Source organism: Podarcis vaucheri (genome assembly GCF_965113315.1).
Source record: "Podarcis vaucheri genome assembly, chromosome: 5".
Lineage (NCBI taxonomy): Eukaryota > Metazoa > Chordata > Lepidosauria > Squamata > Lacertidae > Podarcis > Podarcis vaucheri.
In genome coordinates, this window is record NC_138763.1 from 54,838,967 (window position 1) to 54,864,483 (window position 25,517).

General features: G+C 40.5%; 1 protein-coding gene across 2 annotated transcripts in view; it reads right to left on the reverse strand.

Moving 5' to 3' along the window:
• Positions 1 to 7,560: 7,560 nt before the first annotated feature.
• CACUL1 (CDK2 associated cullin domain 1) overlaps positions 7,561 to 25,517 on the reverse strand; it is a 36,321-nt gene continuing 18,364 nt past the window's right edge. Inside the window, exons 4-9 of one of the 2 annotated variants that reach the window (XM_082222691.1) lie at positions 23,527 to 23,622; positions 19,589 to 19,691; positions 16,433 to 16,522; positions 15,178 to 15,250; positions 13,068 to 13,111; positions 7,561 to 12,223 (exon numbers count right to left, since the gene is read on the reverse strand). In XM_082222691.1, the coding sequence (XP_082078817.1) occupies positions 12,183 to 12,223; positions 13,068 to 13,111; positions 15,178 to 15,250; positions 16,433 to 16,522; positions 19,589 to 19,691; positions 23,527 to 23,622 (447 nt within the window). In that variant the 3' untranslated portion in view covers positions 7,561 to 12,182. Of the gene's footprint in view, positions 12,224 to 13,067; positions 13,112 to 15,177; positions 15,317 to 16,432; positions 16,523 to 19,588; positions 19,692 to 23,526; positions 23,623 to 25,517 lie in introns of both variants that reach the window. The other variant, XM_082222690.1, reaches the window with a different exon arrangement.

The following is a 25,517-nucleotide window of genomic DNA, read 5'->3' on the forward strand; positions in this document are numbered from 1 at the left end:
AACCAGGCAGTGTCTTCACTCTCACAGCCCATGGCAGGGAATTTGCTTTTGCTTTGTGAACTGCATTCATGGGAGCCACTTAGCCACTTTGCTTTGTGAACTGCATTCATGGGAGCATATTAGACAGACACCATCTCTGCTCTCTTTTCAACGTTTCTCTCTTTTCAGACCCTCCCTCTTTCAAGATCTTTTGAAAGATCCCTGGAATTGTTTAAAAGACATTTTATTGTTTTTTCCACTTGTTTGCTGTCCTGGGCTCCTTCAAGAGGAAGGTCAGGGTATAAATTTAATAAGTAATAAGTGAATATAAATAAATAAATCCAGCAGAATAAATCTGGCAGTCACCCTTGCTGTTAATCTTCAGGTATCTCTTGAATCCTTTATTATATGCTGACAAAAAGTCTTTTATAAGTTCATTGTTGTTGGTTCGTTCGTTTTTTAAGCTGGATTTAGCCAAGCTTGGCTAGAAAAAAAGAATTCAGTGCAATAATTAAAAAGAAATCGAATCAACTATATCTCAATTGCACCTGACACACATCTCAATCGTTTATAACCCTTCTGTTAGGCTTTGTTGGTACAGTTATTTCATGTAATTATCCCTTTGACTCTTTTACTCTTGTTCTGTACAATGGTTGTATAAAAGAAATTTGTACAAGGAACAGTATTTAAAAAGAAAGAATTAATCTAGGCACTACTTCATTTTCAGGTGTTTGTCCGAAAGCTGTAAGTGATCCAAATGCAAAGACAACATTCTTTCCTTAAGCGATGCAGGGTTATTCAAAACGTGGCAATCGTAGAATCGGAAGGCATCTCAAAGGTCATCTAGTCCAACCCCCTGCCACACATGACTAAATCATTCTGTGGATCTATGGCACAGGCTGAGGAAATGTAAAACATCTGCAGTGACTCTGCAGAAATGTCCACTTCACACTGATGAGTTGCTGAAGGTCAGACTCCTTTGAGCAAACGGTTGCTAAAGCAACCAACACTGGCCGCTTGGATGAAACCTTTTGTGTATAATACATGTTTATGGAGCGGTAATTTCATTAGTGCTCTCAAAATAGATACTTGAGAGCACACAGCTGCTCACCAAACAGCACTGAACCTTCCGTAGGACCAAGACTTCGGTTGATAAGCCGAAGTCTTGAACAGTAATTGACATCAGTTCCTGGAAGCAAAGATGGTAGCCTGGGGGAAGCCATTTGAGTTTCTCACAAAGCCTTTCAGTAACAGATTCTTTAAAGGCGAGAGGGGGAAGTGAAGTTGATTTGGCACTAGAAGTAAATTCAAAGATAAAATGGTTTACACTGGCTATGTGTGTACCACAAATTAGAAGGTGAATTGCAGTAGTTTGGGAAAGGTTCTTGCTAGTCCTATTTTTCTGGGGGTGCACAAGGGCACTTCCTGTAAAAACTTCATGATGAGTACGAGCGCAAAAATAATTGTTATTTAACTTAATTAGAAGACTCAATTAGCAAATTAATCACATCATCGAGAATTTCATAGAAATGAAAACAAAGTATAAAGATGACCATTGCCTTGGAACTTACGATTTATAAATAATCTCCAGTGTTCAGTCAATCTATTTGTTACCCTTCCTTTCCTATTCCTTCTATAATTTGTGAGAAATGCTATTTCCCAAACTCTTTTATACCACTATCAGTAGTTTTGAAGATTTCCAGTTGCTAGCAGTGACTTGCCTAGCTGCTCTTATCTAATATTCTGTATGTCTGAGATCTGATTCTTCAACCATTTCTTTTAAATTGCCAAAGGGAGTGGTTTTGCTGTCCTTGGGATATCATAACCAGTAATAGCTTCCATTGTATTCAATATCTCTCGCACAAGTCTTGAGAACAAGTCCAAAATAAATGTTACAGGCTTGCAATTGACACCTCCAGTGATTATCATCCTGAAGATTGTGTTTTCTGCAAATGAACAAACATCAGATACTAAGTTGCAAGTTATATAAATTCTATTTTAATGTCACTGGAATCAGATTTATACAACCACACCCATTCTTCTGCAATAATTGGTTTACCAAGTCTTATCTCCATATACCTTCAAAACTATATGTGTGATCCTGACTTCGCAGTTGAAGCCATTTAGGTTTATCGCATTGACAGCAATCAAAACAGCATGTTACTTACATCCCTTGAGAATTGATAAGTGCGTCAGGTAAAGAAGTCAATGCAGTGGGATTGCAATGCCTAGCAAACTGTACGCTTTGTTATTTTCCAATCAACCCTTGTCAAAGGCAACAAACCTTCTAGAGGGAACAAGGAACCAGAGGAGTCAATCACACTTGATACAGCAATGTGCCTGCTTATATAACCAAACCCATGCATTTTACCTGAAATTTGTTGACAGACAATGCCATTTATCAGGTGAAGGAAAAGCTCAAGAGGCATTGTTCTGAAGCTTAGTAACTTGGGTGATGCATCACAGATTGGCTTTCTTTTCAAAAATGAATCTGTGGTTCAAGAGAAGCTACACAAACATCTTCAATCCAATGCCATTCTAATTCCACTTTTTAAAATGCCACTGCTTATGTAGCCTGTAAAGAGGAGAGGAGATATAGCCATCTTCTACACAGACAAACTCCGGCCCTCCAGATGTTTGGTACTACAATTCCCATCATCCCTGACCACTGGTCCTGTTAGCTAGGGATGATGGGAACAGTTGTCCCAAACATCTGGAGGGCTGGAGTTTGCCTATGCCTGATCTAAAGGGCTGTCACATGGAGGACAGAGCAAGCTTGTTTTCTCTTGCTCTGGAGGCTGGGACCCAAACCAATGGATTCAAGATAAAAGGAGATTCTAACTAAACACCAGTAAGAGTTGTTCAAAAGTGGGGCCAACTCTCTCAGAAGGTGGTGGACTCAGCTAATATAAACAAATTTGCAAAGCCATTTCCCCTAAAATAATGCATTTATGTGTGGGTGGGTGGTTTGAACTACTACAGTAGTACCTTGGTTCTCAAACTTAATCTTTTTTGGAAGTCCGTTCCAAAACCAAAGCATTCCAAAACCAAGGTGTGCTTTCCCATAAAAAGTAATGCAAAATGGATTCATTCCAGACTTTTAAAAACAACCCCTAAAACAGCAATTTAACATTAATTATATTAACATGAATTTTACTATCTAATGAGACCATTCATCATAAAATGAAAGCAATAAACAATGTACTGCAGTCACACAATCAATCAATCAGTAGCTGAACTGGGTTCCACACAGTCACAAAAACAAAACAAAAAAAAGCAGCAAAAACAAAAATGCAAAATAAATAGCAAAAACAGACAGACCTCAGCGTAACACTCAAAACCGAAGTGTAGCACTCAAATCGGGAGCGTAACACTAAAAATGGAGTACGTTCAGCTTCCGAAAAAAGTTCGCAAACCGGAACACTTCTGGGGGTGGGTTCCAAGTTGTTTGAGTACCAAGGCATTTGAGAACCAAGGTACCACTGTATATGCATTTTTAAGTCCATGTACCTGTCAAACAGACACCTGTTAATGACTGGACTACTAACTGGGCCTTTCCAACTAATCTCAATACGCGGACTGGATGGTACTGGGAGAGGCACCTTTTATATATTACATTAGAAGAGACCCCATGTGTTTCTTAATGCCATCATAGATTAATCTTAGAGAAATGAGGCTCTGGCTTCTGTGGAGAGCCAGTGTGGTGTAGTGGTTAAGAGCGGTAGTCTGGTAATCTGGGGAACCGGGTTCGCGTCTCCGCTCCTCCACCTGCAGCTGCTGGGTGACCTTGGGCCAGTCACACTTCTCTGAAGTCTCTCAGCCTCACTCACCTCACAGAGTGTTTGTTGTGGGGAAGGGAAAGGAGAATGTTAGCCGCTTTGAGACTCCTGAAGGGGAGTGAAAGGCGGGATATCAAATCCAAACTCTTCTTCTTCTGTCACAGTTACCCTTGCCCCGCTTATCCAAGATGTGGGAAGTTCCAGGCCACAGAACTTACCTGGAATTAGCCTTCTTCAGAGATTCAGACTAAACATCAGGAAGAACTTTCTGTCAGTAAGAGCTTTTTCAACAGTGGAACCGATTCTTGTGAGAGGTGGTGGACTCTCCTTCCTTGGTGGTTTTTTAACAGAGGTTGAATGGCCATCTGTCACGTATGATCTAGTTGAGATGCCTGCATTGCAGGGGGTTGGATTAGAGATGACCCTCAGGACCCCTTCCTACAGTTCTATGATTCTAAGTCACACACAGCAAACCTGATGTTTGCTAAGAATGGACAGGGAACCCCCCCCCCCAATACACACACACACACCAAATGGACAAGTCAATCCCTATGGGAACAGAGCATGCTCACTGGACACAGAATGCTGATAGACAGTTGAGAGGGAGATGCAGAAAAGTGGGTGAGAAAATGAAATTGAGCAACTGGGAAAGGATGATCAGGAAAGTGAGGCAAGTAGAGAGAGATGAAAACTTTCTCACTGCTGCCTGGTCCACAAGAGAAAAGGCCATTTTTAGATGCTCCCTGAGATGCCTAGAAAAATGAGAGAAATTCAGGATTTTCATTTAGCTGCCATTGCCCATTCTCACACTGAAAATGGAAGGGGAGGGAAACCTCACCAGCACCCAAATATGCTCAGTGAGCAAGAAATACTGAGGGTTGGAGAGAAAACAGTTTTAGATTTGATATCCCGCTTTATCACTACCCGAAGGAGGTTCAAAGCGGCTCCTTTCCCTTCCTCCCCCACAACAAACACTGTGAGGTGAGTGAGGCTGAGAGACTTCAGAGAAGTGTGACTGGCCCAACGTCACCCAGCAGCTGCATGTGGAGGAGCGGGGAAGCGAACCCGGTTCACCAGATTACAAGTCCACCGCTCTTAATCACTACACCACACTGGAGGAGATGACAGGGAGAAACTGAGAACAAAGGGTAACAGAATGAGGTAACTAGCATTCTGAACTGAAGCTGCAGGCACCACTTTCCCCTTCCAATAGCAATGTGGCTCATTGGCTGGCTCAAATGGGTTGGAAACAAAATGGGGCTAACTGTAAGAATACAGGTTTTTGCATATCTGGGGGACCCTGAGCCATGCAGATGTATATGGCTTCTAAAAGAAACCTGCTCCGTTAGGACTATGTGCATAATGGCTGGGCAGATAGCTCACTTAGGCAGGTGCAGCAACTCAGTGGTGGTGGTAGCCCAGGTCCTGGTGCAGGGGATAATACTGGCTGCTCTGAAAGGAACAGAAGGTGCTGCTATTTTGGATGACAGAGTAGGAGCATGGATTGGTAACAACCCTGTGTCTGGTGGAATGCATGAAAGCGGTACCTAGAGCTTGCAAGGTGGTCCTTGTTTGACAGCCGAAGGAGGGAGGGAAGGATGGCATGTGGTGAGTGGATGCAAGAGATCCCAATGGACACAGAGAGTGGGGATGGGGGGCAGTCTGAGTTGGTGGGCAGAAAGAAATGGAAGAGGGAAAGTCCTAAGGCTATGTCTGTGTACACACAAAGAGCAGGGATGTAGTTTGCAGAAGAGCAGTGAACAAGCATATCTGAAGGTGTTGGCTGTGGCTTTTATAAGTCTACTATTGAGCTATAGAAGTAGCCCTCGAGCAGATTCATTTCTCTCCTTGCCAACTGAGGATTTTCAGTTTATCATTTGCTGGGTTGGAAGCAACAGTGATTGACAGTATCCGGCAATTGTTTCTGACCTATGTGTCCCTCGTGCCTACAAGGGAAGTCTGGTATATATGCTAAAGCTCTAAAGTTGGGTTCAGAGTCTGAAAACATTTACTAACAACCTGATTTGTGGCCTATCTACTAGGAAACAGGCCTCACCTACTCAGGAACAAGGCATATTATAATGATTTGTACTACAAATTTTACCTACGCTGATACCCGTCCATCATCCCCCACCACTGCTTTCTCTTCAGCAGCTAATGCACCAATGCCAGTCAACCTGGCAATGAGGATAAACTTTGTGGCTCCCACCCAATATCCAAGAGCTAAGGTAACTCAATATGCATGAGACCCCGCTGCCACATTTTGCCAAAGGGCCCACCTGTTCACATCCTGTCTGACCACTGCCCTCCACCTCACTCACATTTGTGGATAGGGCCTAATAGAGCCACTGATTCTGGTGCAAGGAGAAAGGAGTAAAGAAAACTTGGTAGGAACAGTCAACCTCACCCTCCAACCCAGGATATAAAGAAGTGAATGTAAGTATGCCTGTTTATGAGGGGGAAAATTTGGGTCGTTATTAGATGTGAATGTTGTGTATGTACCATGCAAACTCCATCTGCTCTCTTAAGTTTTAAGGGCAAGCAGGAGGTGCAATCACGTAATTTACATCACTTGAGCAAATTAGTAGGTTCCCTTCTTACAATAGTGGTTGTCTAAGCCAACCCACCACGTTCACAATTAATAAATCCTGGTAAAATGCCACAGCAACTATAGCAATCACCGCACAGTGGTACCTCTAGGCTAGGGAACCTCATACATGGGACTAACCCCAAGGGGACACATTATATTTTTTGCTGCTTGCTGATAAGAAATCTCCCACCACTATATGACAGATCCCTCAAGAGCATTAGCCTTCAGCTCTTAGGGGTCAGGACTCACTACTGGGTCACAGCACGATCCAAGGTGGTTTGCAACAGCAGCACTACCACAAAACAAATATATGATAAGCGATTAAGAAATGGGCCACCAAATCTATCTTTGAGTTAAAGGTGGGTCTCAGATTCGGAAATAATAGGAGGCTACTGATCTAGAGAATACAGTTCCAAGGTTACCTCATTCCATCAGCAACAGAAAGAGCAATCACTAACATTATATGGAGGATAGAGGGGGAAGCCATCCTAATCGGCCTAGATAGATGAATTTTTTTTATTTAAAAAATTGTTTCAGAATAAGGGGTTTCTAGCCACACAATCACCCTACCCTAGCAACAAAAAACTGGCTGACAGCTTTAGAAATTAGAAAGGTTCATCCAGAGGGTGGAAATACATGAGCAAACAAGCCACTGAGCAGTGAAGTGGCTAAATCACAACACTTTTTGTGATGTCTTAAATATGAACTGCTGTTCCATTACCAGCAAATGTAAACTGGCATAATTATGTCTGGCAGACAAAATAGGGATTCAGGAAATGAAGATCAAAAGATCACTATATATGCAAAGCACTTTTCATAGCTCTCCTGCAGCCTAAAAAAAGCAGCCAGGTATAAGACTGATGCTGAAAATTTGTTCATGTCAGTGAATGGCGTGTGAAGAGTTCGAACAGCCTGCAACTCCTATGTGCACTCTGCACAGTAATATATTCAACAGTATAATATTAGGAACCTTTGAACAATAGATCCGAGATGGAATTCTCAGAGAAAATAATATACTTCTCTGGCTGATTACTGCAGAAGCATCCTTCAAAAGGCAGGCAGAGTTTTCCTTGGGACACTTCTGCACTTCGGACACTTCTGCACTCACTGTGTAATGCCAGCACTGTTACTGGCCATCAAAGTCTCTCTCAGCCGGGCAAACCAGTATGGATAAGTGGATGCAAGTTAAAAATGGAAACTTCAAAACCAAAATGTTTGTCTAAAAATATTTTAATAGAGCAAATTTCCCAAGAAACAAATCTGATATATAAGATGATACCTGATGCATAAAATTTTGCTATTTAGGTCTCATTTGAGGGGGGAAACAAAACACACACACACACATACACACGTGTGGCAAGTTGTCTGATTCACAGAAGCACCATAGCTAAGACCATGCTGCTTTGGTTAAGTCATGGCTTTAGAGACCTGACACACTGATTGACCAAGAAAGATGTCTACAGAGTAACCATTGTTTCGTATGTTTTGTTGTGTTCTTTCATGCTCAGCTCACAAAGATAAAACCCTTTGAAGATAAGGAAACAAATGATTTCAGCATTAGATGCCAAAACATACAGAAATCTTAATACTAATTTACAACATAACACAACTTTTTTTTTATTTTTACAAAAAGTTTTCAGTATCCTAGTCAGGCAAGATGCTACATAGGGCTAAAACATTTTTTCCCCAAAGAATGTGTAGAATATTGACATTAGAGGAAGGCTTTGTCCTAACTTTTAGAGAAGGACTGGTTTCAAAAAAGTAATGTCCTAAGACTCAACATTCAATGACACAAATAAAATTATATAACCTGAAACAAAAGTTGCACTCTACAGGTTATTTACAAATCACAAATTAGATACGAGTTTAAAAAAAAAAAGCAGCCCAACATACATAATAAACCTGCACACTCTTGGAAATCAAAAGGGTGTTTTATATTAACATTCTCATCCGCTTGCTTCTGGTAGCTCTAGTTCTGCCAACAACAAAATATCAAATGAGAATCCCATCCTAATCCGTAGTAACATAGACTATATATGTAGAATATATATGTGGAATATATTCAGTCTCAGACAGTACCAACACTCCAAATGAAGGGAATCCCATGGCAATGGTATAAGTCACCATGAATACTTTCTGCTTATGTTTCCTTATTGTAGGGGTATATCTCATTGGTCAAAGCAAAATGGCAGAAAGGTGGAAGATTAACTACATGGCCTTTCTGGTTAAACAAGAACCACAAATCCCAGGCATGATCGTCAACCTCCCACCCTTTCAGTGGTACCAAATATTTCACTTGTGCTTCAGATGGCTATCCTTCAGATTACTTTACCTCTGACCACTCTAAACGAAGATAAAGTGGACCAAACGGCAGAGGACCATTGGTAGGAAGTATATGATGGGTTATACTAAGCAATGTAGTGCTTTACCAGGGCGATCTGTAGTGCAGTAGCGACATTAACTGGGAAGGGCAGAACAATATGGGTTGCACCCAACTAAGCTGCCCCATGAGCACAAGGACTTCCACCTGTGCAATGGAACTTCCCGTCTCTCTCCTCGGTGCCCCTCAAATCTCTTCTGGAGGGTTGGAGGGGAAAGCCAGAACAGATTTGAAGGGGAGAAGGAAAAGGAAGGAAGTCCCACTGTGGAAAACCTTGCACTAATGAGATGACTTCAATGGATACAACCATTAGGTTTCCATCTTTTAGAGAAGACCCAGTGCCACGGAATGGCTGTAGGCATGGTGTTCCATATGCTTGGCTCCAGTCCTCATTCACTAACCAGAGCAGGGATGAGGAACCTATAGCCCTCCAGATGCTGTTCAGACTACAGGTGATGAGAAACAGCGCAACATGTTCCCCACTCCTGCTCCAGCAGTTGTAGCTCTGCCATCTTCTGCCACACAACTAAAGCCTGAATGGGAGGGTTCTGAGGAGAATGCTACAACAATAGGAATCATCTGGATGTAGTGAAGTACCCATCCTTAAAAATAAATAAATCATAAAAATTATTTTCACAACTGCGGAAGCAAGTAGCTTTTATATCAGGAATCTTGGTTTTGTTTTCTTCAATCTGTTTTTGTTTGGTTACTAAAACTACTAAGTTGTGCATACATTCTGCACGCTCCATTTTCCATATCCAAAGGTATACTCAGTCAACTGGTGTGAGTGGCATTTGTACAGATACATTCTGCATTAAATACAGTATTGGATATATATGACCTCCCTACAAAAGATACCCCCCAGATCTTTTCAACATCAGAAGGCCTTATGTGAACTCTGTCCTTGAGGGCAACTGAGGTCTGGTGGGTGGGGTGCCAATCTGGAGCAGATGCCAACTGGGCTAATCTAATTCTAGTGGCATGACTATGTACTTGCTCATCACATTCAATGACTGGGAGCTCAGCGTGCAAACTTATGGACACTGAGTGGGATGTCACAATATACTGCTCATGGTATCAATTTGCTGGGGATGAAACCACAAAAAATGTTACACTGGTAAAGGTCCTAGGTAGTCCATTGTTTCTAATGGAAAACATTCCACAGCAGAATCTGCTCTAACAAAATTATACCCACCTCTCACTTAGTACTTTTCATCTAATTAATTGTTTCGAAGAAAAATACTGAACAAACCAAGAACATGCAAGGGATTAATTTTTAAAACATTTCAAAAATTAACAATCTGTAATTTCCTAGTGTCTTTCATTTGAATATCAAAAGAAAGGAGGACAGCCTATGTAAAAGTAGAAATGAATTTTCTTGCCATATCTACTGTCATGGTTTCTTTGAAGTGATGCATAATTTTTGACCATTAACTAAGAGCCCAGTTTTCCCATCAGGTCTAAAAGATTTTTTGATATTGCAAGGGTTTTGTTGTTCTTTTTAAAACAAACCAACACTTTTTCCAAGTACCATTTTGCTATTTAAGATTATGCTCTCACACCATTAATGGACAAACATATCTCTCAAGAGTCCTACCCAATCAGATTTCAAAACTGTGCAGGGCACTCTGTGCACCAGATAAGCCCAGTGTGACCAGTGCACAAAAGTGGGGAAGGCATGTAATAAGATTATTTTTTTACTAATAAAGAGAGCTGCCATTTATTACTTCTGGAAATGCAAAATGCTTCCTCTCCATGGCCTTCCACGGGCACAACACTTATATTAAAGGTTCATTCATAATGAACTTCCCCTGAGCACTAACTTCTCAGAACAACTGCATCCAGTTTGGCTTTACTGTCTCAGTGGCAATCGATATCTGCACTTACCTTTTATTGCAGAGAACGACCTACTCTTTCTATTAAAAAAACCTCCTCATTGTGTGATATCCAACTAAACCCTACCCAGAAGGGACCTGATGAAATCAATGGACTTTAGTCATGACTAACAAGTCTGCTCTATGGATCTACTCTGAGTATGACCTAGCTGGTTACCACCCATAAGACACAGGGGATCCCTTAGTTCTCTATGCATGCATGGTGCTTCTTCATAGAGAACACGGGGTGGGCAGGACAGCACCTTGTGACTTGCCTCTGATCTGGGACCAGAAGTAGAATACAGGGATCCAAATTCATCCCATATGAGGTACAGATTGCTGCATATATATTCATACCCACAATGCAGTACAATCTATTGCAGGACGTTCAAGCTTTAACAAGAGGAAAAAATCCTTTACGTGCAAATCAAGTACACAATTCACTTACCTTCTGAAAAGGGTACAAACTTTTCATGGGTGTATAAAATTGACCTAGAGTACCTTGCTACCCAGAGGTAAGCTACAAGCAAAGTTTCGGCTACGTTCTTTAAATCTATTATAGCAGTCCAATAACAAGGTAATCAAACAAACAGATTACTTAAAACCATAAAGAAAAATCTACCTGTACTGTCACAGCCCAACACGATAGATGTGAGCCAATAACCTGACCCACAATGTCTTGTCAAATCCTTCTATCTGTATGTACCAGCATTTCAACTCTGAATTGAAATCGCATGTGGGAACCGCTTTCTATCTGGTGTTTAAGCTTTTGCAATCATTACTGAAGCCAACAACAAAATACAATAAATGCTGAGACTTGCATTAATACTTCTCATGTGGAAGGAAACAGGGAACATAATTGCCATTTTCGTTCACTTTTGTTTTCCTAAGTGATAGGTTGCAAGAGAATCTTGCAAATTTGCAGCATGTTTAATCAAATCACAGCTTAAGAGAGACAAAGATGCAAAGCACACAAGCTGAAAGCAAGGAGACTGAGGGCACAGAAGGACCTATTAATGGATATCTGAATAAATGGTGGGGGAATAGGGGGAAGGGGGCTGAATAGGTGAACCATATAGATCTGGAATGTCAAGAGCCAATAACATAAGACTGACTCTAGGATGCAAACTTTTTGTGGAACAAAAGAAATACTGCCAAGCGATCAATTTTTATTCTTTCTAAGCAAAACATTCCAGACAAAACCTAATGGGCACAAGCTCAGCAATGTCCACACATTTAGAAAGTGCAAAGTTTCTTTCAGAGGAAGCTGCTTTTTTTTTGGCTACCATGTTTTAGTATGCACTGGTCTTTTTAAAACAGAAACAGGAAGGTCTGCTCCTCACAGGATTGCCCAAGAAGAACTTGTCAAGACTGGTCACATTGTTCCAAGTTAGCCCCCAAATAGCAGCAAACAGATATTTTATTACATGGCAAGAAACATGTCCAAACTCCTCTTGTAGGTATAGCTTGCATCAAAGAACCTGAGTATCAGTAGAGCCCAACTGGGCCTCTGGATACCCTCCCTTCCAATGTCACTCCAGTGTCCGCTCATATTGAGAATAAAATACTTGTTGCAGTCACTATCTGCATCCTCTTGAGCTTGCACACGAAGCGGAACCATCTAAAACAGTAAAAATAAAATAAAAGTTTAAAGAGAAAAATGATTCAAGGTATCTTTGCTGGTGCCCTCCCACCTGATCCATTATCTCAAAAGACAAGCATCCCCCCCCCCCCCAATTCTTCTATACGTACAAATACCCTAAGAAACTTAAAGGACATCTTTCCATATGCCAGAAAAGTACATAGATGGCTGTTAAGCCATAAAGCACTAAACACCACCATATTATACAACACGCTACAGTAGTTTCATCAGTTTGGCGAACCAAGGACTGCAGAACGACACTGTTCGGCAGAACGGACCTGCAAGATAAGGCCTGGGTATTTCTGATCCTGCCAATTCAAGTATCCATTCAATGATATCATGCTGAAGGTAAAGTTAACCTACACACACACACACACACACACACACACTCACACACTTCAGTGATCCAATACTAAATTTACAACTTCTTGAATCTTTTTTTGCTCATCTGTACAAACTTTATTATTACCAATATTTTAGAGATGTAGAGCAGGCATAGGCAAACTCGGCCCTCCAGATGTTTTGAGACTACAATTCCCATCATCCCTGACCACTGGTCCTGTTAGCTAGGGATGATGGGAGTTGTAGTCCCAAAACATCTGGAGGGCCGAGTTTGCCTATGCCTGATGTAGAGGGAAGTGGAACTACAGCCAGCCAGTTTTTCTTACCTTCTGTACCCTGGCAGCTTCTCTTTGACCCATGTTGCAAGTTGCCATACATAGGAACTTAACTTGTTGGTGAGAAGGAGTTGTTTGCTTCACTGTCTCAAACGAAGCTTCTGTTGTTAATCAAATAATTTATAATGGTAATCTAAATTACTTACTGTAGGTTAATTCTTCTCCAGCTCTTTTACGTGACTGGTCACCTCTAAAAAAGAAGGTAGCAAGGGAAGGAATTATAGAAAGTTAGCATGAAGCCTGACATCAATATAGAGTTCAAAAACAATACAAGTAAAATATAATATTTATCTATGCCAGAAGAGCAACAATAACAGAAGGAACAGAATGTACCAGAATCAATTTATTCTGCCTGACAAGTATTATCCCTAATATTTAGGGTCAAGTTTTGAATTACCTGTGTGTCAGGGTTTTATTTCTGTATGGTCTTATTCCACACCAGCAGTCATTTGAAATGAGCAGCTACAAAGCATAAGCAAATGATGTGCTTACTTCCCATGCTGGCAGCATAACGCTCTGTGGCTAGTAACACTGGCATGTGAAGCAGACACATAATCTACCTATCCAACACAATGGACACTGTTCTAAATGTTACAGGGACGGATCCAACCATGCAAAAGTAGCTATCCTACCCAAAAACATAACATGTGATTGACACCTATGGCAACTTTCTTTTGGAGGTGAACAGAAACTTCAATGAGGGGCTGTTTTCATTAGGATGCCATAACCTTTCCCATCCATGCTGCTAACAGCCCAGAATGGGCTATCTTAAAAAAATAATTATAATAACCAAGCATGTTAGCAAACATACATATATTTAATGAGCCATCTAATTTTGCCTAAAAGATCTGAGACACAAGGAGCAACCTTGCCATTAGTCACAGGAAAGCAGCTTTATTTAAGCAGCTTATTTAGAAACTGGGAAAGGGCAACAATTACTAACATGGGGAGTTTCAGTTGGCATTTGTGCCTCAGCCATCAGACTAGTTAGTGTCTTGATGAAATTTCTCAAATTTACTATTTCTCCAAAGGGGTTTGGAACTGAGCATCTTGGAAACCACACTGATAAGCTACTGAAAGAAATGCTACCAAGCCAACATTGTTCCATTTAGTGAACAAAATGGAAGAGTTAACATTCCTCCAACATATGTATGACTCATAGCTAAAACTATTTTGTATTGTAAGTGACCTCTAGCACTACAGCTAACTTATCCTCCTGGAACATTGCTAGTGCTAAATATCAGCCCCAAGGCTAAATTTACCCAGAGTCACTGGGGAACAGCAGTTTAAAATTCAAATGAAAATGAAACAAAGCTCTTGATCAGATTTTCAGGCTAAAGTGATTAGGTGTAACTGTGCAAGAAACCTACAGCCATTCTGCAAGGGTTCAAGTACAGTGGTACCTCAGGTTACATACGCTTCAGGTTACAGACTCCGCTAACCCAGAAATAATACCTCGGGTTAAGAACTTTGCTTCAGGATGAGAACAGAAATCGCTCGGCGGCACGGTGGCAGCAGGAGGCCCCATTAGCTAAAGTGGTGTTTCAGTTTAAGAACGGACCTCCGGAACGAATTAAGTACGTAACCAGAGGTACTACTGTACAACCTTTTAAGGAGGGTGTTGAGAGAACTCCTGCTTTTCCTGGCAAAAGCTGAAAGTGTGCACACACATACATAAGAAGGACATATAACAACAAACAAAGCAGAACAGTAATAATTCCCATCCACTCTGCAGTCACAACATTCAAAACTCTGGTAGCTGGTTTATCAAGGCTATCATATGGCTTTAAGCAGACAGCTTTGGGTGCTTTTGTAGCAGTTGTTCAAAAGGCAATGTCTTTGTTTCGTCCTTGTTCGCAGTCCTTGAAAACTGTCCCCATCCCTGATAGTTCCTCAGTGAACACATTCTCCACGGTCAATAGAAACACCAAGGAAGAGAACAAAGAAACACGTGCTCCTTCCCCAAAACATTTACAGCAAACAGACAGTACAGGGGCAGGTAATCAGTTGTTATTATTGCACTTTAAACTCAACTCTCAGGGCAGTTCATAAAATGTTTGCTTTACACATAAGCTGTTCTGACTTTTCTGGGCAAGTACAAGGACTGCTGGCAGCAATTATTCTGACTGTGGCTGCACTTTATTTCAGCTCATAGTAATAGCCATGACTGACCCCACTCCCAAACCCCAACAACATCAATTCGATTCACTTGCTGAAAAAAACTAGGTACTAATTTTTAAATGCCAGGGTTATTACCTGGAAAATCCTTCCTGAATAAGTTCTTGTTGGAGCTTCTGGTCTTGAGCAGCATATTCCTCAAGCTCAGATTCTACAGCAGGAGGGAGGATGTTTGGAATAAATTTAGAAAATAAAGCTGGTGCCATCTGAACCCATTCTGTGTAGAAATGGAAAGCAATAGGGAATGAAACAAAATCACTCGCACACACACACACATTAATTCATATGGCAGGCCTGTAACATCCTAGCACTGAGCTTTCACACAACATAGAAAGGATAGCTCAGTTGGTTAGAGCGTGGTGCTCATAATGGCAAGATTGCAGGTTCAATCCCCATATGAGACAGCTGCATTTTCTTGCACTGCAGTGGGCTGGACAAGATGATCCTCAGGGCCCCTTCCAAGTCTACAACTCTATGATTCTATGAAAGGGTAAATATTATCTTGCTGCATGCTAAATGCATGTACAAGGCACCAGACTGCTTAGCTATGGAAGAGAAAGATGTCTGTCAGGAAGCAGCCTGGAGGAGTAGGTGTTCCTAGTGTTTCAACAGCAATCATAATCACAAATGTACCACAAATGCATCCAATTTCCCATGTGCCACACAGTTTAACTACACACCTTGACATTAATGGCTCTGATCTAGGACTTCACCTGCAAGTCCACAATCTGGCCAAAATAGATTATAAGAAAGGACTGTCTCACACACACACACAGAGAGAGAGAGAGAGAGAGAGAGAGAGAGAGAGGTGGGGGGGAGACGCCTTCTTGTTGATCTGGTTATTGAGAATTGCCTAAAATATACCGCTCTTGAAGGCTTCAAAGCCAAGCCCTTTCATTTTCTGCCATGCGTACATAAGCCAGGCCATGATGTCAACAGAGCAGAAGTCACAGAATCATGGAATTGTTGGAAGGGACCCTGAGGATCAATTATCCCAACCCCTTGCTATGCAGAAGAATGCAGCTGTCCCATCCAGGGACCAAACCTTCAACCATGGCATTATCAGCACCATGGAGACAAAGGAACTTGCTGCTTGATTTTCCAGGGACATCAGTCCTGTAAATTATAGACTATTCAAAAGAAAAATGATTTAGCTCATTTCCTATGTTTGTATTCCTTCTGTGAAGCGCAAGATACACTACGTATCAATATTCTTTATATCTACTATCCATCAAAATGTGATCACCAATTCTCCCTCATTGTGTTATTGTTTTCTAAACGATGTGCAAAATTAATATTTAAAATAATAATAAAAATAACAATAATAATTTACCTGGCCTAAGCATATACAATCCTTTGACAATGTTTGCCATAGTGGAAGGGTCTATCCAAAAAGGCGTGGTCTGAGCTTCTAGGAGTAAAGCTGAAATGATAAAATAAACTCACTTAACATTAATTGTATGCCAATTAAGCAGGTAATGGTGGTTTCCAAATAACCTTTTCAGAAGACAAAACTGAATGAACCATATTATCAATTGTTACTAGTTCAGAAATGAGGAATATTCTAATATTTTCCAACAACCTTTTCTGAAGATAGAGACAACTGCCTTTACCATCTTTATTAACAACAGTATGAAAATACTGGATCGTTCCAATATCTATTGATACCCCCACATGACACAGTAAGAACTTTAAAGCCTATTAAAACTTCCCAAGATGAAAACATTTTAAGCCTCTTAAAAATAAAATCAAGATAACAGTTTGTATTAAAACAGAGGAAAATCTCTGTATGCAATGCTAAGTTAACAGAAGAGTTTGAAGGTAACCCTGGGTGGGTTACGGGGACCCCCTGGTGTCCATGGACCACCAACTGGGAACCACTGCATGATGAACTGCATGGAAAATGTACTCACCCATTAATATAACTAGGTGGCCAAGATCTCTTTTATTATGAGAAAATGGGTGAGGAGTTGGCTAATAATAATAATAATTTATTATTTATACCCTGCCATCTGGCTGGGTTTCCCCAGCCACTCTGGACAGCTTCCAACAAAATACTAATCTACAATAGTCTGTTAAACATTAAAAGCTTCCCTAAAAAGGGCTGCCTTCAGATGTCTTCTAAAAGTCTGGTAGTTGTTTTTCTCTTTGACATCTGGTGAGAGGGCGTTCCACAGAGCAGGTGCCACTACGAAGAAGGCCCTCTGCCAGGTTCCCTGTAACTTGGTTTCCCGTAGTGAGGGAACCGCCAGAAGGCCCTTGGCACTGGACCTCAATGTCCGGGCAGAACAATGGGGGTGGAGACGCTCCTTCAGGCCCATGCACTTTCTCCAAACCAGACATACATTTATAAACTGCTATTGTGTTTCGATTGTCGTTTCTCCATACCAGAAAACCTAGCACGTCAACCTTTTGATTGTTCCAAAAAATCCCTTATATTTACTGAGGTGACTCAGCCTTTTAATGTCTATTGATTACGCCCAATAGCAGCACAGGAAATTACTTCTTGACTTTTAACAATGCCTTTACATCTAAATGCCTTGACCTTTACACCTAAATAAAAAACTGCTGCCATATGTCAGACGCATGAGTCAGTCTCACTAAAACTATAACGTTAATGATTTAGAAAAAGTATCGGTTGCAAGTACAGTGGTACCTCAGCTTACAGACTCCGCTAACCCAGAAATAGTACCTTGGGTTAAGAACTTTGCTTCAGGATGAGAACAGAAATTGCGCGGTGGCGGCGCAGCAGCAGCGGGAGGCCCCATTAGCTAAAGTGGTGCCTCAGGTTGAGAACAGTTTCAGGTTAAGAACAGACCTCCAGAACGAATTAAGTTCTTAACCCGAGGTATTACTGTAAATGGATCTGACGCTGAAGCACTAAACAGCAAAAAGGTAGAATACTACAAAATGGCATTGCTGGGCGTTCATTAGCTGTGGACTGGGATGTAAGACGTGAAGAACAGACATTTCCTTTTATTGACTATGATCAGTTGTTTACCTTGATTTGATATAAGGGAATTTTAAATAAGTGCTATTAAACTACTAGCATAAAGCATTCAGGTGCAATACTTATGGGACTTTACGGTGTATCTAATAATTCTTACTTACACCTCGGTTGGGCTGATACAATGACAGTAACAAGTTTACCTTAATCAAAGCCGATACAGTCAAACCTCGGTTGTTGAATGTAATCCATTAAGGAAGCCTGTTCTGCTTCCGAAACATTCAGCAACCAAGGCACAGCTTCCAACTGGTTGCAAGAGCTTCCTGCACTTAAGCGGAAGCCGGGTCAGACGTTCGGCTTCCAAAAAACATTCAAAAACTGGAGCATTTACTTCTGGGATTTTGGGATCCGGGAGCCGAAACATTCCAAAACAGAGCCGCTTGGGAACCGCGGTTTGACTGTATAGGTTCACAAAAAGCAGGTGTGCAGCTCTCCTAAAGACAGGCATGGAAAATTGCATGGTTCATGCTTCCACACATACAAAAAAAATGAAATATGTAACTCATTATATGCAGAAAACTGGTGACAGTTTATGAAAATGTCTGAAGAACAGAATTTCCATGAACGATTTCAGTGGAGGCCAAAGTAATCACTGAAGTGTTCTTATTTTCTTACTGGGTTGGTTCGAATCCAGAGATAGTTGCTGTTTTGCCAATGTCAACATTGACATCTGAAAAGGACTGTTTCCATTTATAGCAAAAGATTTGTAAAAAAAGTAACAAAAAGCTGGATGTTGTAGTAAGAACAAATCAACAGTGAACTCTGTGGCTGCAGACTTCCTGGCTTACAATGGTTTTTTGTGAATGACCAGCATGCTACTGTATGCTTCCCAATGTTCCCACTAAACTCCTTTCCAGGTATGAGCAGGACAAACAAACTCGGAAGCCCAGATCTAAACTGTGGATCTCCTTAAATACCTCGATGAATAACCTTCACCTCCCATGGCTTAAGGTTAGCTAGAGATCAAGGCTTGCTAGGGAGAAACAAATCACAACCCCCTGTTCAGATGGAACAGGAAGTCTAGGCTTTCTGGTTAGTATATCCTGCTCATATCAGGGATGGAGTGCAGTGGAAGTGACTTGGCATGCTGCTTGTTCACAATAAAACCACAAAAAGCCAGAAAATCTGTGCATGGAGCCAGTTTTTCCCAGTGATGCATTATGACTGTATTTTAGTACAACTTAATACTGTCAAAGACATCTGCTTCAAACCTCTTCAGCAGATAGCTGTATTTATTGAAATAATCAATCATATTGCATTTTCTAATATAGGCCAGGAATAAATGACATCCATCATCTGGTCTTCAAAGCCTATTTTGAAATAAGCTATGAAAGGTTCCTTGATATAATTTTTGGTCTTAGAATTTTTACCTGTTCAATTTCCCCATTAATATTGAAACTTCAGCATTTTGTAACTCCACAATACGAAAGAAGCCAATTAACTTAATATTTTAGAAAACATAAGCCCAAGAACTTTACTTACGCATTAGGCTGTAAATGTGCTTTTCTGCAACATGTTCCGTAAACAGTTTTATAAGGTCATTTTTTAAGTCTCGATTAAGCTTGGTTTCTATGTAAAACTTATTCTGAAAAACAAAACAGAAGAAACCATGTTAACTGTTTTGGATTTACAGCAACACAAAAAAAGGCCTGTGAAAATCTTCAGAAAAGCATCATTCATCATCACTCCTTAGAACCTTTGTTGTTGTTGCTTTTGAGCACTGTATTTCTTCAAGGATAAACTGTTGGGGACCACATGGTGGTGGTAGACATGGGCTGTACTAGAGACACAAGTGGCCCAACTTCTATTATTATCCATTGTTGTTATTACAAGGTATTTATAGGCAGCTTTCCTGCATGATACCCATTTCAAGGGGAGAGAGGAAATCAACAATACAGAAGTTAAAAACCACTAGATCACCCCAAGATTTACGAATACTTTTCTCTTTCTCTCTCTGCCACTCCCCTTTCCCTTGTTTGCCACATGCATGAAATTAGGCCAAGGGCTGCTTGAAATGAAAATGAGGGCTGCATGTTGCTCATATAAAGTAAACATAGCTTTCTTTGAAAATGATTCTAACAACTTTTGCTACCCCATTTCGGTACATAGAAAGTGTTCACAGAGTGATAAAACCGTTCAATGTAAAACCACAGTAGAGATATCTTGCTTATCAGTACTGCAGGTATCACATATTTCTACAGGAGCCGTTTCCTGCTTGTATCACTGCTGTTCTTCAGGATCACACATCAGTTGCCATTATGGTCCTCCAGATAGCAAGCATATAAAATGAATATTAATGATACCTGTCAAACACCAGCTCTGCCCAGCTGTCCCCACTATTACTTATTTAGTTAATTGCATTTCTATACCACCTTCTCCCCCAATGAGCTCAAGGTGCTGCACATAGCTCTCCTCCTCATTTGATCCTCACAACAACCCTGTTAAGTAGGTAAGACTGAGAGACAGTGACTGGTCTAAGGTCACCCAGTGTGCTTCATGGCTGAGTGGGAATTCAAATCCTGGTCTCCCAGGTCATAGCCCAACATTAACCATTATGCCACACTATATTCTACCACTATCAAATGCAACCTAGCAGATGTCAGGAGACAAAATGTGCTGGGGCTTCTAAGGTGGATGATGATTTTTTAACATAGAGCAAAGAGAAAAACACATCATGTTTTGAGTCCTTCATCCAAATGGCTCCTTAAACCAAGTTACATTTACCAAAATGGAATGTCTACTTGTCATTTTGGAGCAAATCAGCTCGAAAGTCTTATTTTTCAAATGATGGACTGCCTGTGATTGATTATCTGTTAAGCATCTGGCTAGTTCAGATGACAACCTTCAGCTGGGTTAAAAACTCTGAGGACTTAAAGAAGAAACATCACTTGATCCAGGGACAGTCCACATATATATTGACCTATTCCGACCTCTTTTTCTTAATGGTGACTGCTCCTGCTCAGGCTGCATAGAAAAAACATTTCAGTTCCTGAAATTCATTCCAAGTGTACAGATGAAATATATTTGATAGAATTCTACAGGATGTGGTATTAGGGTGTGAAAACAGTCCAGATCCAATGATCCTCCGGCTTGAGTGCCATTGGGAGATGAGAATACAGAAATTATTATATGAATCTAAGCGAGTAAAGTCTATTGGATTCAGCAGAAGCATATGGTTGATTCAGAGACAAAGCAAAATGAGAACCAAGACATTAAATCTGACTAAAGCAACAGTTAACACACTGCCCACTTCATACTCCATTTAGAATCATTACAGACCTGAACATACCACCCAGAGATTTCAGCCAAATACAGGACACCTCCAAGCACTTCATTTTCTCTTGAGAAAGAAACATGCTTCAGAACAACTTCAAAATGTTCCTCACAAAAGGTCAATTGTGAACTACAAGCACATATTCTGATAACACTAAAACCCTTCGCTACCGTTCAGAATGTTTATCATTTAGTCAAAAGTCATTTAAAAAAATCAAATGAAGAAATATTACAACACAAAAGAAAGGCTACATAATGACCAGCTCAGGTAGTTTTAAAGGACAACACAATAATCTTTACAACATTCATTTTAGTTGTTGCCATGGCAAATAATATAACCCTCCTAATGTGTGTATCATTATTCAATACTATGTAGGATAGCTAATGGGATGCTCTCTAAAAGCAATGGTACCAAGGATACCAGCTAATCAGTTTTCTGGTGACAGTTTGGAGATGTGCCTAGATCCAGTCATGGGAGTTACAAATGGCCTCCATGGACCAAGAGTTTTCTAACAGCTTAGCTTGGTTTGTCAGCTGAGATTTCTGGAGAGAAACATAAAAAGCACCTGAAAAGATTTTAAGTTACATATCTTTAAAGGCTCTTAATGAAACACAAGTTTGCCTTGGTCCAGTGTTCTTTTAGGACTACAGATAACATGATCTGAAGTCAAAGGGTTATAAACATTCTCTGTGGTACAGTCATTTAAATCAAACAAATACTAAGCAATAAAATTATGGCACATATTTGTAAACCTTATCTGTGACCTGCCAATACACTTCTTTTTAAAATCTGAGATCTAGTAACAGTTGGCTCTACGTGGGTAAGAGAGTTTTGACAAAACCAAAATCATAACTGTGCATAAACAAATCCTATTTTTGAGATAGTGTGTTGACAGAGGGTTGTTTTTAATTACAAGCTTATTTTGGTACATTAAAAACACAGCTAGAGCCAAAATTCAATAAATGAATGAAGTGGTCTTGCAATAATAAGCATTACAACTTCTGCTTCTTGGCATGGGACCAACAAAGTAGATCAGAATTCTCTTGATATGCATAGTTATCAAATTTCTCAAATCGGTTTGCAATGTTTTAGCTGCAAGACATTTTAGAGCAGAACCCATCTAATACCCCTTCCTCATGTAAATCACATTAACATAAGCAATGTAAGTGCATGTTTTGAATTAAATAGTCTGAATATGTAAAAAAAAACCCACAAGAAGCAAACCTTACTGATCCAGGAAAGATTATGCAAGATACAAAATGTCTATAAATATGAAAGCCTGGTAACCCATCTGCAAAAAAATAAATGTACATACACTCTTAAGCTTAACACACCAAGCTAATGGCAAAACTGATTCTTCCAAATGAGTGCTTATACCAATTTTAGAACACTCATGAGCAATGCTTGATTCAGTACAACCATACTCAACCCGAGTGGTTGCCACGCAACTCCAGGCACTTTTAGATGAGATTAAGTTAACTGTAACCTGAGTTATGCAAGCATGCCCTCTTTGCTGCACCTTTCTGCAGTCCCTTATAAAGCCTCCCAAGCAGCCAAGGGGAAAATGGGCAAAAAACAGGTACGGACAGCTTGTAAGAGCCAAACCTCATGGTTGCATTGCAGACTGAAATGCTTTTGGACAGGCTGTTTGGGTTGATAACAGAATGCACCGTGTTATGATGGTTCTGTTCCTAACTGGGTGGTTAATTCCAGAAGGTGCCGCTGGGGGATAAGAGTGCAGCACAGAAATACCTCAGCACACTAGGCGAGTTTCTGTTACGGCCTGGGCTTTAATTAAACTGGTGGAATAAGTCCAAGTGAGTCCATGAGGGAAAGCTCAGTTGGTAGAGCATGAGACTCTGAATCTCAGGTTTGTGGGTTCAAGCCCTACTTTGAGTGAAAGATTCATGCATTGCAGAGGGTTGAACTAGATGATCATCGTGGTCCCTTCCAACTCTACAATTCTATGATTCTATTCTATGAGCAGAGAGAGGAAATTTGTGTTTCTAGCAGGAGATCATCCCACTTAACTCCCAATTTAAGTCTTCAGGAGAAGCTAATTGCTGACCACTGCTATACCTCGCACCTAATCAGTTCCTTCCTTCCAGACTATGCACAATTTGAAAAAAATAGTCTAAAAACTTACCATATATATGAAAAGAGGCACAATGCTCTGTAATGCTCCCATATACTGTCCAAGTGCTATGTTAAACCTTTCGATGTAGATGTCTGGAGGGCTGGCCTGCAAGAAAGAAAACATAGCTGCCTTACTAGAATGAAGTAACCAGGTTGGACTTGCAGGTAAAAAACAAGACTAAATAAGGTGAAATAATACAATATCTAGGGTCATATTGGCTAAATGCACTACTAATTTGTCCTTAGGTGGGGGGAAAGAGCTTGCTTAAAAAGAGAAAATGTGCAGGGAGAGCCAAAAAGAGCACCACTGTATCTGCTGATATAATATCATATTAATCAGTGATGGGTAGCCTGCAGCTTGCAGACTTCATTAGGCCAGCCAGGATGTTTTGAGTGAACCAAGGACACTTTTCCCTGCTTGATGTCCTATGATATCAAGTGTGGGAAAGTTCAAGAAAGAATTCAAGTCATGGCAGGAAAGAAAGAAAAAAATCTTCCTTTACTGCTATGAGTTGAAATTTCAATTATCTGGTGCCAGGTGATTAGCAGGTGGTTGATTACGCTCACTTTTCCAAGTGGTCTGTAGAGTGCCACTTTTAGAAACCTGCTGTATACCAACAGTGAAATCACTCCATGAGTGTGTAACCTTATGTAACCAAAATGGGAAGTTATCAGCAGGCTTGGGCAAATCCCCAGTGTTTGTAGGTAAAAAAGGTGGTGAGCAGGGAATACTAAGGAAGGGAGAGGACCTGAAACCAAGCCGATGAGGACTGAGCATGCTCAGTAGCCACAGAACGTCAAATGTCTGTTGCAGAGGACAGGGGGATGGTATGGAATATCCCAGAAAAGGGCATGGCTGGCTGGAATCTGGAACTGAGGCACTGCACCATAGTGGTCCAGGTTCTACTTGCTCCAGGTTTTATAAAGCATGAAGAACATCAGTACACACACATTCTATTAGACTTTTCAGGGGGGAGGGGAAATCCGGTTAAATTATTATTTATATTCAAGCAAAAGAATGAGTGTTTGTATCCTAATTTTCCTAAAGAGCATCTAAGAATTGTTGAAGGAATCATTATATCTGTACTCTATTCTGCACTAACATTACAATTACTGCAACACTTACTGACCAAGAAATGCTTTTAGCAATCATAATTGGGTCTTGATGACGTCAAGTGTGGGAAGGTTTAAGAACGAATTCAAGTGATGGCAGGAAAGAAAGAAAGAAAGAAAGAAAGAAAGAAAGAAAGAAAGAAAGAAAGAAAGAAAGAAAATCTTCCTTTGTTGCTATGGGTTGAAGGATCTCTTCTTGAAAGGGACACTTCAGAATATTCCAAGAAGTCGGCATCAATTTAATGTAATTATTTATGTTCTGAGGAGGAGCATTTGCTCTTCCACTTGTAACTGAATATGCTGAATACACATCAAAATTCTACAGTAATTCTCTTAAAAAGGTAAATCATAAAACTCAGGCCCAACAAATCCCAAGTTGCATATGCAATTCATGGAGGGAAGCTTGTCTAGCACAAACTGATTTCCACTTGCACAACAGGACTTCCATCCCTCCAGTCCTGCCCCTGTGTGCGCTCTCCTCAAATCTGTTCCAGAGGGTTGGGAGAACCCCTAAATAATGCTGAGAGTGTATAGGGGAAGAAGAGGGGGAAGTCCCACTTTGCAAGCAGAAATTCTTGCGCAGACGCAACCCTGATGCAGTGCTATGCTAGATACAAACCAATACAACTATCTGAAGAATTCCCTAATAAGTTAATTGCTGACACTTAAGGTTTTTTAAACAAGCTGCACAATGAATTGGTGCAAAATGTTGCAACAGGCTAACACAGCTACGTTACCCCTCTGAAAATACGACTGAGAGTTAGTTTAATTTTTTTTCAATTTAGTTTAATTTTGAATCACATCTGCAAAAACCAGAACCCTTTGCTTCACACATACCCTCTGCCCGCAAAAATGTTTATCCCATGTTGTAGAAAAGATTTCCAAAAC